General features: G+C 39.3%; 1 protein-coding gene across 1 annotated transcript in view; it reads right to left on the bottom strand.

Annotated features, from left to right (window-relative positions):
* Positions 1-17,022, bottom strand: part of KCNH8 (potassium voltage-gated channel subfamily H member 8) — a 253,019-nt gene that overhangs the window by 214,721 nt on the left and 21,276 nt on the right. The window contains exon 2 of the mRNA XM_045088951.1: positions 4,800-4,931. Coding sequence (XP_044944886.1) covers positions 4,800-4,931 — 132 coding nt within the window. The remainder of the gene's footprint in view (positions 1-4,799; positions 4,932-17,022) is intronic.

The raw sequence follows: 17,022 nt of genomic DNA, 5'->3' as shown, positions 1-17,022 counted from the left end.
ATATTTTTTACACTGTCAGTTTTATCAAGTTACTTAAATTCACTGGTAAATGGGAATAATACCTAATTCATATGGTTGTAATGAGAAATAAATGAAGTTTCTGTTAGCATGAAGTAGAGACTGAATAATGGCTAGCTATTAAAATAAAACAGAATAGAACCATGACCACTATCTTTTACCGAGCATATTCTATATCCTGTCTTATGTGATTTGCATATGTTACTTCTTATAAACCTGATAAAATTGATTCATATACTGGGACTCACAATGTCAGACCCAGTGGCCTGACATTGACACCTATGCCAGCCTGCACTTAAGGGGAATTCCTGTCATGGAATCCAAACATACTCCAAGCACAATCCTTCCAATCAGCTTTAGTTAGCTTACCTTATCCTGAAACATAGGACCTTGCAAGCCTCGTAAGGAAATCCCCTACCTCCTTGCTGATCATGACCCAGTTTCCATGGTCCCCCATCTTCCTAGGAAACTCATTCTTGCCCAATATCCCTCAGAGACAGTGACCCACTGCTTGTGAGGCACTCCCAATCCATGCAGTGCCTGCCTTTGAATAAAGGGCATCAAGCCCGTTACTCAATTGTGTCGTTTTTGTCATTTGACAAACTGAAACAAACGCAGCATGTACGATTACCCCATGTTATAGATGAGAAAACTCAGTCTCTGAGAGGATAAGCAGCAAGTCTGAGATCTACTACCGAGCACGTGGTGGAACCAGGATTTGAGCCGAAGTATGGATGATCCAAAGCACGTGGTCTCCATTCTGACATCCCCAAACAATAGTTCAAATCTGGAGGCAGAGTGGGGCTCAGTAAGTATTTGTTGAATTACTTAATCCACTAATAATCTACTTTTACGTGGCATTAAAATAATTCTTAATGATAGTGAAAGAGGTGAACAAGGTTCCACCTTATGCACTCAGTAACGCTTAGACGTAGATGTAGAAGTTAGTGGTTTACACACATTTTTAGAATGGAAGTAAAATATGTATCCAAAACAAAGGAGGGTATTAGGCGGTAAAAATCACCAGATTTCTGCTGCAGTCCCCCAGAGCCTCCCACCCCCCTTGCTTTCCCTCTCCTCGGCCTCTCCCCACCCCCCCATACACTCCAGATCTGCTAGCTGAGAGCTACGGAGCGCACAAACAGTGCTTTGCGTTTCATGTTCATCTCCCATCGATGCCGTTCCTTGTATCCCACACCTTGCTAGCCTTTTCTGTAAAATGTTTTTTCTCATATCAAGTAAAACCCCAAACAATATAGACATTAATAATTAAAGTATTTATTTTTAAAATAGAAGTGCACAATTTATACCTTAAGGACCATCATCTGAGCCTTGATAGGAAATTAATTTAATTAACACAAATCTTCCACAACTCAGTGAACTAAAGTGATATATCTGTATGAGATGCAATATCGGGTCGAGTCAGGCTACATGCTCACTTAGAGTTTTCTAGTGCTATGAGACAAATATTGTTCCAGTTACACAGTGACATTTCAATGATTTTCAAATACTTATCCTGAAGTTCTAAAAATACCATATGCTAAGATGTGCCTTTCCTGCAAGACATGCCATCAACGGGTGAATTTTAATGTATTTTTCCTCTATTAAGTGCAGGTAAAAAAAAAAAAAAAAGAAAGAAAGAAAGAAAGAAAGAAAGAAAAGAAATATATATTTATTTTTTTAAGATCTTTTATAATCATGTTGGCTTACCATAGTTTGCTTCTATAAAAATACTATATATTTTTGTGGGATATTTATAATACGGTAGTAATGAAAAATGTTCTTAAGTGTTCATTACATAGCAGAAATAATACATAATCTTATATAAAGTAATAATCATTTGAGGAAAAAGTTATAAAGCTATAAAAAATTTTATGAGCTGCTATCAAGTATTTCAAAATTCCTAAACCATATTTTGCATTATATAATTAATGGTAAAAGTGTTTTGTTGATATTTTTTGCTTTAAACTTTGTAAAAGAAGGAACATGATTATACATGTTCCCTAAATAAATTGGAGTATTGCTGAGCATAACTGAACATCATTTATTTAAATATAAATGTAAAACTCATTTTTAAGACAGAACTCTGAATCAGTAAAATTGTTATTGGTTCCAGAGTACTCAAATACATGCCCTCCACCCCCGAATTGTGGGTATAGTCTTTCATGTGCAAGCAGTGCTGTTAGTGTATCACACTTGGCCTCTCTTTGCTTCTTTACTCACTTCATCCCAGGAAAAGAGGAGGAACTTACTTGGTTGAGCTTGGAAGGACATGTTGGTATGTCCAGGGCAGCCCCTTTCTCTTTAAGGCTCAACTGCCTTTGGGGAACACCTGATCTGCTCTGGTCCTTGAGCTTGAAATGCTAACTTGGTGAGCTCTGCCTTACCTCATTATAGATCTGTTTGTGACTGATGAGTAGCTTTGCCGAAATTTGGAGCTCAAAAAAAGGAAGCTCACTTGCTGTAGATATATGTCAGACCCTCTGTTATGGGTTTCATCAGAAAGAAAGTTGATATGCTGGTCTCCTATCTGCTTTATTCTTATTTCCTTATGAGTTGGACCAGCACTGGAGTGGAGAAAAGGAGTGTTTTAGTTGAGCTCTTTCAAACCCCAAATGAGTAAGTGTATTTTGCTCCTTTTATCAATTTTCAGTCTTCCAAGACAGGGATTTCTCCCTTTCTGCAAACATAATAGATCTAAGACAAAGGTGATGAGTTAAATTTGAAAAAACCATTACGCATAATTCTCATTTTCAAAGCAAGTCAATTAAATTGCTCCCTTTGAAGAAAAAAAAGTACTCACATAATTCTTTTTAGTTTATATATATATATATATATATATATATATATATATATGATCTTTATCTCCTATTTCTGGCAAACAACCCTATAACTCTTGGAATCTCTGAGATGGTGAGTGTCTTTTATACACTAAGGAATGACTGGTGGCTGGGGAGGTCCCTAAATAGCTTCAGCGGTGAAAGATCTAGGCAAAATCAGACAGTTGGAACTTTCACCCCACCCCTAACCTTCTGGGAGAGGAGAGGGGCTAGAGACTGGGTTAATCACCAATAGTCAATGATGTGGTCAATCATGTTTACATAGTGAACCTCCATAAAAATGCCTGAACAGCAGGCTTTGGAGACCTCCTGAGTTGGTAAACATACTGAGGTCCTGGGAGTCTGGCACACACAGAGGGAGCATGGCAGCTCCATATCCCTTCCCCCCATGCCTTGTCCTTTCCATTATGCTGTTGCTGAGTGTATCCTTTGTAACCATGTAAGTAAAGTGTTTCCCTGGGCACTGTGAGCTGTTCCAGCAAATAATCAAATCTGAAAAGGGGCATGTGGAGGAGCTCGCAACTTTATAGCCAAGTCGGACAGAAAAGTTCGGGAACCCTGGGCACTCGGTATTTGTGACTGGCGTCTGGGGTAAGGGCAGTCTTGCGGGAATGAGCTCATACACCTGTGGCGTCTGACACTAACTCTGAGCGGTGTCAGAGCTAAATGAGATGATAGGACCCCCAGCTGGTGTCCAGAAAGTTGTAGAACTGGTTCTTGGTATGGAAAAAACTCACACATGTGGTGTCACAAGTGCTGTGAGCAAATACAGTTCATACTTACCTTCTGAATTCCTGCAACACCAAAAACAAACAAACAAAAACCACTAAAGACAAAAACTGCACACAGTGACTCCCCATTTCCTTTCCTCTCACTGGTCAGGTATTAACGTACTCTAATATCCAAGTAACTTTAACTGTAAGACTGTTCTTTCCTTATGTATGTAAAAATATGCCTCACTATTTAGTCATGCAAACACACAGGAAAATAGTTGTGTATTTGCAAACATTTTAAGTGATGGAAGTGGGGGTAGCGGCACCACACCGGAATAGTTCTCCCTTCATGTTGTCATTTCAAGAGACATTATATATTTAAAACACTCCCATGCATGTTTTAAAAGAGCTGGAGTAAAAGAGTTCATTCTTACAAAGACATGATTGTTGAAATGTCTAATAGCCTGTTCTCATAAAGAATTTACTACATAGGACATCCCTGCAATGACTACTGTTTTTTCTCTGGTCACCAAAGTATTTAATTCTACTCCTGCTTAAATAAATGAAACAATATCAACATGTTATCAGTGTCAATTTTTGTCACTTTGCATGAATCGCAAGGAATTTCTTCATAAGTAAAAATAGGAAGTAAAAGGAAAGCAACATCGAGTCTTAGAATGCTTTAAAGATCATCAGAAAGTCTCTCTGTGCCTTAAAACAAATTATCATATTGTAGTTTACAGTAAGATACAGATACACATTTGTTTGTGACAGTCCACTCTAGTAACCACTAAACTTGATTCTTAATATTTCACGTGAAATTCACTTCTGAGTTTTGAGCTACTGCACTTTAGATGAAACCGAGAGATACACTTTCAATCACATCATTTTAGTTCACTTATTGCTATCCACTCATTTTCTTCCCTAATAAAACAAGGTGGTGTGACTCTTCATATTCTAGTAAACTATTTTCCTTCCTCAACCTATTTGCATAGGAATATGAACTTCTGGTTCCCGTCAAATGAGTCTTTATTACCAAGACGAGAATGTAAATTCATGTAATGTCTCTGTGATTTTGCAATAGGCACCAAATACTGACTGCTAATGGTTATGAATATTTATCAGTTGCTGTTATTAAAAGGACAGTTTTTTTTCCTCCCAGAGTTTTTGAGTACACAATTTCAAAATGTTACTCCATCTGTCAATGTTTTCTGAAAACAGTACCAACCTTCTTTTTTATCATCTGGAGTAATCTTCACTTTTGTATCTGTTATATCTTTGAATGAAGCCAGAAAAAGTACCACATCTCCTTTCTCATTCTTTATAGGAACAATATCCAATAGGCACCAAAATGGAGACCCTGAAATGGTAATAAAAACACAAATCAACCACTGCCTCATGTTTTTTCTATGAAAATCTCAATCATTAGTGGCACAGTTAATAAAGTCCTTACTGTTTCCCTCTATCCCACACCTCCCCTCCAAAATCTTAAAAATGTCAGTTTTCAGATTCCATAAGTGTCTGGCCCATATGCATATCTCTCCATTCTCAAATGAAATGCTTTCTTTGAAAATAAGGCTGTGTTTTAAACAAAAACACTTGTCTGTGCTGAGATATTTCTGCTTATGTAATTTAAACTGTATTTCTTTTTTGAACTTGTTGATGTTGAAGCATTCCACTTTATGAAACATTGCCCCTCCCCACCCCCAGCATGCACGAGTTGCTAAATAAAGACCTTTGTTTCACACAAATTTGCTGGAGGTTTATTTAGTCAATTTAAAAATCAATGATTGCCCACCAGAATGGCTAAAGTAAAAAAAGATGGAAAATACCAAGTTTGGGGCAAAATGCATAGTCACTTGAACTCTCATACATTAGTAGCTGGTCGCAAATTAGTACATATATACCTTAAAAACTGTACAACAGTATTAAGATAAATTCCCACAATAAACATTAGGCAGCACTGTGAATGAGCATTATACAATAATTGGCGTCAGATGGATGAATGTCACGAACATAATACTGAGAAAAAGTAGCCAGTTACAAGTGAGGAGAATGCATTTACGTTAAGTACAAAATAGACAAAACTCACCTACAGTGCTAAAAGTCCCATTGGCGGTTTGGAAGATTGTGATTCAAAGGGGACACAGGTTGGGGAGTTCTGGCATCCTGGTCAAGTTTTGCTTTATGACCTTTATGTTAATTACACAGAAGTGTTCAAGTTTTGAAAACCCATCAAACTCTACACTTATGCATGTCTCTTTTTCCATATATATGTTTTACTTCAAGAACATATTTTTTAAGGATTTCAATTATTTGCTTGTCAGAGAGACAAAGGAAGCACAAGCAGGGGGAGTGGCAGGCAGAGGGAGAAGAAGGCTCCTCTCTGAGCAAGGAGCCCGATGTGGGACTCCATCCCAGGACCCCAGGATCATGACCTGTGCTGAAGGAGGATACCACCTAGGTCCCTCAATAACATGTTTTCAAAAGGGATAATCAAGTTCAATTCTATGTTTTGAGCAAAAGAACTCTGAAAATACCGTTAGTAGCTTCAGATTCAAACCTAAGGCTCATATTTTGAAATGTATTTATATACCTTAAAATATGCACTTTAAGAATATATTAAAATCCTAATACTAGATTTCCTACTAAAAAGCATTCCTGGGCAAAAGAAAAGAAAAGAAAAGAAAATGGAAAAAATTTATTGCTTAAAAACAAAACTATTAATCTTTTATTTTATTTATTTTTTTTTTTTAATTTGACAGGCAGAGATCACAAGCAGGCAGAGAGAAAGGGAAGCGGACGATTCCAGGACCCTGAGATCATAACCTGAGCCGAAGGCAGAGTCTTTAACCCACTGAGCCACCCAGGCACCCCTCAAAACTATTAATCTATTTACATATGTTTTTCCTTCATTTTTCTTTTGATGGAGGGAAAAACCCTTAATAGTGTGAATTTCCACCTTATTTGGGTGATGATTTCACATTTGTAATACAAATTTGACAAAAGTAATAGCCAAAAATACCCTTGATGGGCACCTGGGTGGCTCAGTCATTAAGTGGCTGCCATCGGCTCAGGTAGTGATCCCAGGGTCCTGGTATCAAGCCCCGCATCAAGCTCCCTGCTAGGCGGGAAGCCTGCTTCTCCCTCTCCTGCTCCCCCTGCTTGTATTCCTGTTCTCGCTATCTCTCTCTCTCTGTCAAATAAATAAATAAAATCTTAAAAAAAAAAAAAAAAAAAAGGAAATGCCCTTGGTATTTCTTGATATTTTAAGTTGTTTCGTATATACTGTATTAGATCTCACAATTTCCCAAACAACAGATGTAACCATCCAACCTTGGAATCTATCAGTTTTTTTTCTTACTTAAGCACACAATAAAGGATTTGATATAGGGGTTGTCTGACATAAAAATCACCTTTTATTTTAGTTGCTGTTGTACTTTTTGGAAAGTGTGTTTGAATACACATATAATAAGCATATGTAGTGCGCATGGAGTAGGTACCCAATCTGGGCATCCTCCTAACAGCTTCAGCACCATGGATTCTTCCATGCTCTCCTGACTGAAATCTATGGTTTCCTTTCATTCATATTCTTAAATATCCGTGCCACAGCAATGCCATTTCAACCTCCCATCACCAGGCTCCGGGAGACCTGAGATCTAACCATAGCTCCCACATTAACTAGCCCAGGACCATGGAGGACTCAAATTAACTTCCTTCTCCAATTAATTTGGTTCCCTCAATTGCAATACTCTCATATCCATCAGTCCACTGGTAGAAAGAGCAACTCAAAAACCATGAGGCAATAAATCAACTCTATTGTCTATGACTAATGGGGAAACCTTATAAATGAGCCATATCCCTGCCCAAACACTACTATCCCCATCATCCCAGAATGGCCCTTAATTCTAATTTTTTATATAGCCACTGTTTCGAGGTGGGAGCTGTTTTCACTAATGCTGTGCTAGGTAGGAACAAAAAGACCTATCAGGGCAAGCTATCAATCAGACCCTAGACATAGTAACAGTGGGGACGTGGAAAACAGTATGAATCTGATATTTTGGATCACAATTTAAAGCATCTCTCTGTCAATTATCTTGCAAAAACATCACCCAAATCAGAACAGAGGCTATTAATTTTCTTGAAAATCCATTTTATCTGAGCACTCAGTCAAGCATCATTATTGTTTCCACAGAGCCTTTGAACAGGGGCACCAAAGTATTTTAGAGAGAGGCAAAAACATGTCAGGTGAGAGAGAGCCAAGAGAGTGCTGCCCACCAGACAGTATCTCAAATCACACAGCATTCCTTTCACATCATGTTCCGGGGAAGTTGAAAGATCACTTTGAGATTTGTCTTTTAAGTTACAATGAGGTATAACCTTGGACATTTTGTAAATTCAGTAAAAGTTCATTAACACGGGTCCCTATAATTTCAAATTTTGTAATGATTTGGCATGTATTAAGCTGAGGTCTGCCTTTCTATTGCACATATGACAAAAAACTGTATAGAGGCACACCTCGGAGATACTGTGGGTTTGGTTCCAGACCACCCCAATGAAGTAAATATCATAATAAAGTGAGCTAAAGAACTTTAAAAAAAAAGATTTATTTATTTATCTATTTATTTTAGAGAGAAAGAGAAACAGTAAGGGGAGGAGGAGAGAGAGAGAGAGAGAGAGAGCACGAGCTCCTGAAGCAGAATCCCCAAACGAGCACAGAGCCTGAGGCAGGGCTTGTTCGCAGGATGCTGAGATGGAAACCTGAGCAGAAACCAAGAGTGGGCCGCCCAACCAATTGAGCCACCCAATTGCCCTGGGTTAAATGACAATTTTTGGTTTCCAGTGCATATAAAAGTTATGTTTACACTATACAGTAGTCTGTTAAGTGTGCAGTAGCATTGTGTCTAAAAAGACAATGTACATGCCTTAATTAAAAATATTTATTTCCCTAAAAAAAGTGCTAACCATTATCTGAGGTCTCAATGAGTTGTCATCTTTTTTGTTAGTGGAAGGTCTTGCCTTGATGTTGATGGCTGCTGAGTGATCAAAGGAGGTTGGTCGCTGAAAGCTGGGGTGGCAGTGGCAATTTCTTAATATAAGACAGCAATGAGATGCGCCACATCAATGGACTCTTCCTTTCTTGAGTGATTTCTCTGTAGCATGCGGTGCTGTTTGATAGCATTTTACCCATAGTAGAGTCTTTCAAAATTGGTGTCAATCCTCTCAAACCTTCCTGCTGTTTTATCAACTAAGTTTATGTAATACTCTAAATCCTTTGTTGTTATTTCAACAACCTTCAAAGCATCTTCACCAGAAGTTTCCATCTCAAGAACCACTTTCTTTGCTCATCCTCAAGAATCAACTCTTTATCCATTAAAGTTTTATCATGAGATTGCAGCCATTCAGTCCTATGTTCAGGCTCCATTTCCAAGTCTATTTCTCTTGCTATTTCCACCGTATCCACAGTGACTTTTTCCACTGAAGCCTTGAAACCTTCCCAGTTGTCCATGAGGGTTGGAATCAACTTCTTCCAAACTCCTGTTAACGCTGATATTTGGACCTTCCCTCTTGATGGCATTTAGAATGGTGAATTCTTTCCAGGTTTTCAAAGTACTTTTCCCAGATGCATCAGAGGAATCACTATCTATGGCAGCTACAACCTTACAAAATGTGTTTTCTTTTTTTTTTCTTTCCTCAGAGATTTACTTATTTTAGCCAAATGCAGAGCCTGACACAGGACTCTATCTCAGAATACTGCAATCACGACCTGAGCAGAAATCAAGAGTTGAAGACTTAACCAACCGAGGCAACCAGGCACCCCCAAAATGTGTTTCTTAAGTAAGAAGACCTGAAAGTCAAAATTACTCTTTGAGGGGAACCTTGGTGGCTCAGTGGGTTAAAGCCTCTGCCTTCAGCTCAGGTCATGGTCCCTGGTTTCTAAGACTGAGCCCCGCATTGGGCTCTCTGCTCAGCAGGGAGTCTGCTTCCTCCCGGCCTGCTCCGCCTGCCTCTCGGCCTACTTGTAATCTCTGTCAAATAAATAAATAAATCTTTTTTTTTTTTTAAAGGATTTCATTTATTTATTTGACAGAGAGAGATCACAAGTAGGCCGAGAGGCAGGCAGAGAGAGGAAGGGAAGCAGGCTCCCCACTGAGCAGAGAGCCCGATGTGGGGCTCACTCCCAGGACCCTGAGATCATCACCTGAGCCAAAGGCAGAGGCTTTAACCCACTGAGCCACCCAGGTGCCCCTAAATAAATAAATCTTAAAAAAAAAAATTACTCTTTGATCCATGGGCTGCAGAACGGATATAATGTTAGCAGGCATGAAAACTTTAATCTTATAACTCTTATCAGAGCTCTTGGATGACCAACTGCATTATTAATGAGCAGTAATACTTTGAAAGGAATTTTTTTTCTGTAAGTCTCAACAGTGGGTTTAAAATTAAAATATTCATAAATCATATTATAAACAGAAGTGCTATCATCCAGACTTTGTTGTTCCATGGTATAGAGCAGGTAGAGTAGATCTAGCATGATTCTTAAGGGCCCTGGGATTTTTCTTGGAATGGTCAATGAGTATTAGCTTCAACTTAAAGTCACCAGCTGCACTAACCCCTAAAAAGGGAGTCAGCCTGTCCTTTGAAGCTCTGAAGCCAGACATTAACTTCTCTTCTTCAGCTATGAAAATTCTAGATGCCATCTTCTTCCAATAGGAGGCTGTGTTATCTACATGAAAATCTGTTACTTAGCACAGCCTCCTTCACTAGTTATCTTAGCTGGATCTTCTGGGTCTCCTGCTGCAGCTTCTACATCAGCACTGGCTGCTTCCCCTTAAACTTTGATGTTATGGAGACGGCTGCTTCCCTTAAACCTCATGAACCCACCTCTGCTGTCTGCAAAGTTTTCTTCTGCAGCTTCCTCACTTCTACCAGCCTTCACAGAATCGAAGAAAGTTAGGACCTTCCCCTGGATTAGGCGTTGGCTTAAGAGAATGTTTGGTTGGGTTGAACTTCTATCCAGACCACTCAGACTTTCCCCCTATCAGCAATGAGTCTGTTTCACTCTCTTAGCATTCACATGTTCATGGCAGTAGCACTTTTAATTTTCTTCCAGAACTTCCTTGCATTCACAACTTAGCTGTTTGGCACAAGAGGGTTAGTTTTTGGCCTATTTTGACTTCCAACATCCTTCCTCACTAAACTTAACGATTTCTAGCTTTTTGACTCAAAGTGAGAGACATGCAGCTCTTCCTTTCATGTGAATACTTAGAGACCACTGTAAGGTTGTTAATTGACCTAATTACAATATCGTTGTGTCTCAGGAAGTAGAGGGGCCCAAGGAATGAGCGAGAGACAGGGAATGGCCAAGTAGTAGAGGAGTTGGAACACAGACATTTATTGATTTAAGTTTGCCATCTTATACAGGCAATGCTGGTGGTACTCCAAAACAATTAAAATAGTAATATGAAAGGTGGCCAATCGTGGTCACCAAAACAAATATAATAAATAGTGAAAAAGTCTGAAATATTGGGAGAATGGCCAAAACGTGACACATAGGCACAAAGTGAACAAATGTTAGAAAAATGGCACAATAGAGTTGCTCTATATAGGGTTGCTACAAACCTCTGGTTTGTAAAAAGCACAATTATTTGTGAAGCACCCTAAAGTAAAGCACAATAAAAGGAGGTATGCCAGTACGAGCGAAATAGTTGAAGGGAGGTACTGGGTTCTTTCTTTCCTCCCTCCTTCCCTTCTTCCTTTCTTCCTTCAGCTTCTCCTTCAGATTTATCCACAACATCCGCCTTACAGATATACCTTTGGCTACCTCTAAAATTAGAAAGCAAAGCATATGCCACTTGCTTCTTCCAAAAAAAGAGGATAGATGCCAAAATTACCATGCAGGTAGGCAAGATCCTTCGCAATGTGATCACTTATCCATCCTTTCCCCGCTTTCCTGAATTTCTCTACCAGGCGCTCTGTCCTGACTCTCTGATGATATCTCCATGCTTGCATGACTATAATCATTCAATGCTACTCCCCAAGGCTGGCCTCTTCCTCTCTACCCGACAGGCATAGTAATGATCACACAACACCTTCCGGTCAGCAGTAATTCAAGTCTGGTTGCGATAAATCTCTTAGAAGGCTAAGGCAGGAGGCAGCACATCCCTCAGCCTCAAATTCAGAGGTGAAGGATTCTTAAAACAGGTTAAAGGGCAGAAATCCTGTGTCAATTTTAAGTCCTTCTGTGTACAGCAGCAGTAATTACCATGTGGGCTGGTGAGTGCTAAAACAGACAAGGCTCTGCCAGGATTTAAGTTAATAACACCTTTGACTTCCATGGATAAATACAATTCATGGGGAGGAAACAGGATTTATACCCTACATGGTAAAATGTATTTTGGGGATTGTATAAATAATTACACAGCGCTCAAATCTAGTGGAATGTCCCATGTCTCCAGTTCGGTACTTCCTTCTTCTTCATTGGGAAACAAGAGTGTCGGAGAATTTGACTTGCTATTTGTATTGTAAGAAGACTTAGATGCTTCCTACTCACCCACAAATGGTTAAACTTGGTAATAAGCAAAAGCGAAGGATAAGGTTTCCAGTATGAGTTCAAGGCTTAATAACGAAATATAAGGAGGTCAGATATAAAAGTAAATCGAATTGTGAGCTCTTCCTTTCTCTTTAGTGACTCTGCTGTCCTGATGAGATTCAAATTGCATTTCCCAGTGTACCTCAGTAGCAGAAAGGGGGATACAGACACTGCCTATCCTCACATTTCTTCTATCAAGCAGAACTTTGATTGGATTTTTTTATGATAAATGTGTGATATACAGTCTTTGAAATGATTACTACAGTAATGTAATACCCTAAGTGTTAACAGCGTCAACACTATGCAATCTAAACACTTTCAGGCGCTCTTCATCCTTCACACTAAATCTGATGAGTCTGGTTCCCAGCAACTATTGTCTCGATGCTACTTATCCATGATGTAGTGAAGAGTTTGGTAGTTTTTAGAAATTAGTCCAGGAGGTAGGCAATGAGGCAGGGGTGGGAAAGGGACTGCAGATGAGTACACAAAGGATGCTCCTGATGGTGATGGATGATGGGACACTCGTATCTATAGCAGGAGGAGACAGCAGTAATGGGAATACCAACTGAGTCTATCACCGAGCCCTTAGGTACCCTTCCTCTTTACCACATTTGCTACTACTGCCTTCTCCTGGCCTTCCTCACATCTCATCCACTCTTCAAAAGTGTTTTTCCTGCCTTTAGGTTTCCTCCCATGCTGCTTCCAATAAGCGGTGAAAATATAGGATATTGAGTAAAAACATCCAATTGTTTTTCACTGCTTACTTAAAATATTAACATAGCATTCCAGATTCTTTACCAATATGGGAGGTCTATTTTCAAGGGACCAAAAAAACCAAACCAAACCAAAACAAAGCAAAACCCAGGAATGGGATGCGTAGTATGAAGAAGTGACCTAACGGAAGGTTCATATTAAAAAGGAGGGGAAGTCCCGTGGAGGACCCACAACTGCGTGGGGGACAAGCCTTAATAGCAGTCTCCCCCAGCTCTTCTCAGCCTTTGTACTACACTAAGGGATGAAAACAAAGATTCTTTGGTGAAATAGGAGGTAAAGGCTGTACCTTATCTTTGGGAACCGCTCCAAGGGCTATCCATCCACAGTGCAGCCTCTGTATGTCTCAGGTCTTTGCTCTGTCCCCATTGCATTTTCCTTGAGTAAACACCCTTCCTCTACATGCCCCAGGGTCTTAGGGACCCAAAGTAAAGGGCACTAGGACCCCAAGACCTGTGTAACAACAGAGGGTAGAGTGGAGTTGGTAAGAGATTAACAGACCCGCTGGAGACCTCCTGAGCTGGGCAGTGGACTAAGGATACTTTTCATATCAATATTTAATAAAAAAGGAGGATCTTATAAAAACAATGTGTTTTAAATTTGTTTCTATGTAGGAAAAAAAAAGACTGGCAGAATGCACACAAAATATTTATAGCGATGGCTTGTGGAATTATAGTTTCTTCTTGTGTCCTTTCTTCTCAGGATCCTTATTTTCAATTTTTCTAGAACAAGCATTAAAGAATACATAGTGGGGGTCTAGTAACTCTACAGATTTGAGGTAAGAAATGACAAGAAGTTCGAGACAGGGCAGTAAGAGTTAGGAGGTCGTATTTCAGGGGAGATCACTTTTTACATATTCCAGTGATTTAAGTTTTAATAGATATTCCAAAGACAGAGAGAGAGAGAAAGAGGAAAGAAGGAAGGAGAGATAGATATCAAATCAAGTGATGTTTAACTGATTTGAAAGTGCCAAGTTTTGTTTTGTTTTGTTTTGTTTTCGTTTTTCCATGTTGTTCCAAGTTCCTTTTCTCCTTAAATAAAAACCTTATTCCTCTTCCAGGAGCATGTAAAGCCCTTTTTAAGAAATCCCTAATCATCAGGAAAAAGAGGAGGCTGGGAACCTGAGATCCAAAGAAATTTCCCCAAGATGTGCTTTTGTCAATAGTTGCACCATCCTTGTTCAACAAATCATTGATTATGTTATTGACCATATTATTTGCTTCAAGAAAACCAAACCGCTTCTGCTGGTAAAGAGAATTGAAAGGGTTTTCCACACATGGTTAAACACAAATCCAGCTGGGACAGGTTTAGAGGAGGAGCCAGGACAATTGGGTACAGTCCAATAAGAAATAGAGATAAGGAGGTCCTGATGATGTAAACAATATAATGCACACAGCCAGAACCCAGTGATAGCTGTCACTGCAGTTTCCATTATGTGCTAGACACCATGCCACATGCTTTACATGCTCTTACATCTAAACTTCTCATTGATCAATCTGACCAATATTTTACCAAACTGAACCACATTATACAAATGGGGAAATTGAGATATGCAGTATTTTCTTCAGAGTCACACAGCTGTTAAGTGCCACAGGGCAGAATTTAAACACAAATCTGAGTTTGATTTTCTAATTTTGCTTTACTACAATATTCTGGGAATGATCTTGTTCTATAAACAATGTTTTAGGAATTGAGTTTCATTATCATTTAATTTTTCTTCCCATACTATAGGATGTAATGATACATATGCTTTATTAAATACCATAGTGTAATAGAAAAAAATGAAATAAAGCCTTAGGATAATCAACAAATTTCTCTCAATCAAGAATAAGAGTATAACCGCTCTCTCTCTCTCTTTCTCTTTTTAGATTTTATTTATTTATTTTTTTTTCAGTACTCTCTTCACCCATCATGGGACTCAAATCTACAACCTGGAGGTCTTTACAATCACATTTACCAGCTACCAAGCCAGCCAGGCCCCTAGAACCTCTCTTTGAAACAAGATTCAGCTACTTTAGATTGGAATACATCCCTCATTAAGATACACATGGCTCTTAAAGTTGCTTCCGTATCCAATAAGACCCTGGGATGTGAAAACCACCACGAGGGCTACTTTCAGTCCTCATGTTGAGATAAAGAGAATGTACTCATAAAAGCTTCCTGATTACTCGTGTAAGTTTTTAAGGGTAGTAACCTAAGTCTTTAACGTAAGTAGCACCATATTCTGACCTCATTCACAAAGCATTTGTCTGACACATCCTCCCAATATGTTTTTGTTTCTTGCTTTCTTAGGAACCTCCAGAAATGGTCATCTCCGTACCGTGGCAGCTCTAGGTAGGACACACAGTGATATCCCCTGGATTTATCTCTTCTAAGACTGGAAAATACAAAGAGCACTGACCCCAGTCAACTCTGAGCTATGGCTCTCTATTTCAACAATCCTCTGGGGGGAAAGAGGCCAAATGTGATGGGCAATTCTAAGGAAGCAGAAAAATGTCTGATTCAATGGGCTTGGGTTTATGATTGTTATTTGTAAGTCATTTCCTTCTGAGAAGAAGACACTGAAGCAAACTTGCACCCCGGATTCTTGACTTTAAGAAAAGCAATTTTTCTTCAAACTTACTGTTGTTCAGTGAAAAAGAACTTCCCTTAAATCAGAATTAGAGGATCAAGTTAACTCTAATTGCACAAGGCTGCCGTTGGAGGAATCTATGGTCTTTTCAGGGCAATGGAATAATTGTTGGTGCCATTAATCATAATACCCACAAGAATCCAGCATGGACAAGGGGTTCTGGGATTCTAGGATTACTTCATTGAGGACCCAAAAGAAAATATTTGGAGATTACGTTGCAAGCGATTGGAAATTAAGTTATTCATTCAACAAATATTTATTGAGTGCCCTCTATGGTTGGGAACTGTTCTATGTGTTTGGATATATCAGTAAGCAAAATAGGATAGATCTCTGTCCTCTGCCTCAAGAGACTGTACATTCTACTTTGGAGAGAAAAACAATAAACTATAAATAATCACATAGTTTATTAGAAGGTTTTAAATGCTGTAAGAACAACAACAACAATGACAACAAAAGGGGGATTAAAGAACGTGGGAAAGGGGGAATGATAGTCTCAGGAAATCATTCATGGATGTGCGACTTAATATTGTTTTTGAATATTAATGACTTTATGTGTGCCATTGTAGGTCCTCTTAGAAGCCAATGATGAGAACATCATAATGCAGGTCTCAGGTCAAGCAAAGGAGAGAGGGAAGGAAGAAAATCTGGACAACAGTGTCTTAAACTGCAGTGCAGTTGTAACAAAAGTTTACCAAGGTCACCATGGAGTCACCCAGCCAAAATGACGAACAGGGCAGTTCCATACCGCCAGGAACAGACTGTTTAGCACCTCTACTTCACTCAGTCATGGGTTGGAAGCTGCCCATAGAAAGCCTGTCCTCTGTACCGACACAGTGAAATGGTTTCAGAGCACAAGAGCTGGGCCGTTAGCCAATTACTCTCCTGTAATCAGATACAAGAGGCACGTTCTCATGGTTGCCACAATTAGCAGAGCAGATTATGTCACATTTTTGGCAGAATTGCATCCATGCCCTTCCTCGTGTCACTGAACCTTCTTATTCCACCAGAAACCAAAACACCCCTCTGCAGGCAGCCCTGGTAGAACCATCAAATGTAGGGCTCTGACACCCTCCCTGGAAGGATGGGCACATAGTCCATCCTGGACCAATCAGTCTTTCTTTTCCAGCAATTTTGATCTTGAACAGAGGGACCCAAGATCAAAAATGGAGCAAGCAGATTCATTTAACAATGAAGGCCAGAAAAATCTTTCTGATTATTCCCACTACCTAGACCTTACAAAAAACTACTGCTTCCTGTCTTTTTTAAGAGATGGCTGCTCACTCCTTTCTTTGGTTCTATAAGTTATAACATATGTTTTTATTTTATTTTTATTTATTTACTTGACAGACAGACATCAGAAATAAGCAGAGAGGTAGGCAGAGACAGAGAGAAGAGGAAGGAGACTCCCTGCTGAGCAGAGAGCCCGATGTGGGGCTCGATCCCAGGACCCTGGGA

Source organism: Mustela putorius, unplaced genomic scaffold (assembly GCF_011764305.1).
Source record: "Mustela putorius furo isolate JIRA1106 unplaced genomic scaffold, ASM1176430v1.1 tig00003834_pilon_pilon_pilon, whole genome shotgun sequence".
Classification (NCBI taxonomy): domain Eukaryota; kingdom Metazoa; phylum Chordata; class Mammalia; order Carnivora; family Mustelidae; genus Mustela; species Mustela putorius.
This window is presented reverse-complemented; position numbering and strand designations above follow the sequence as displayed.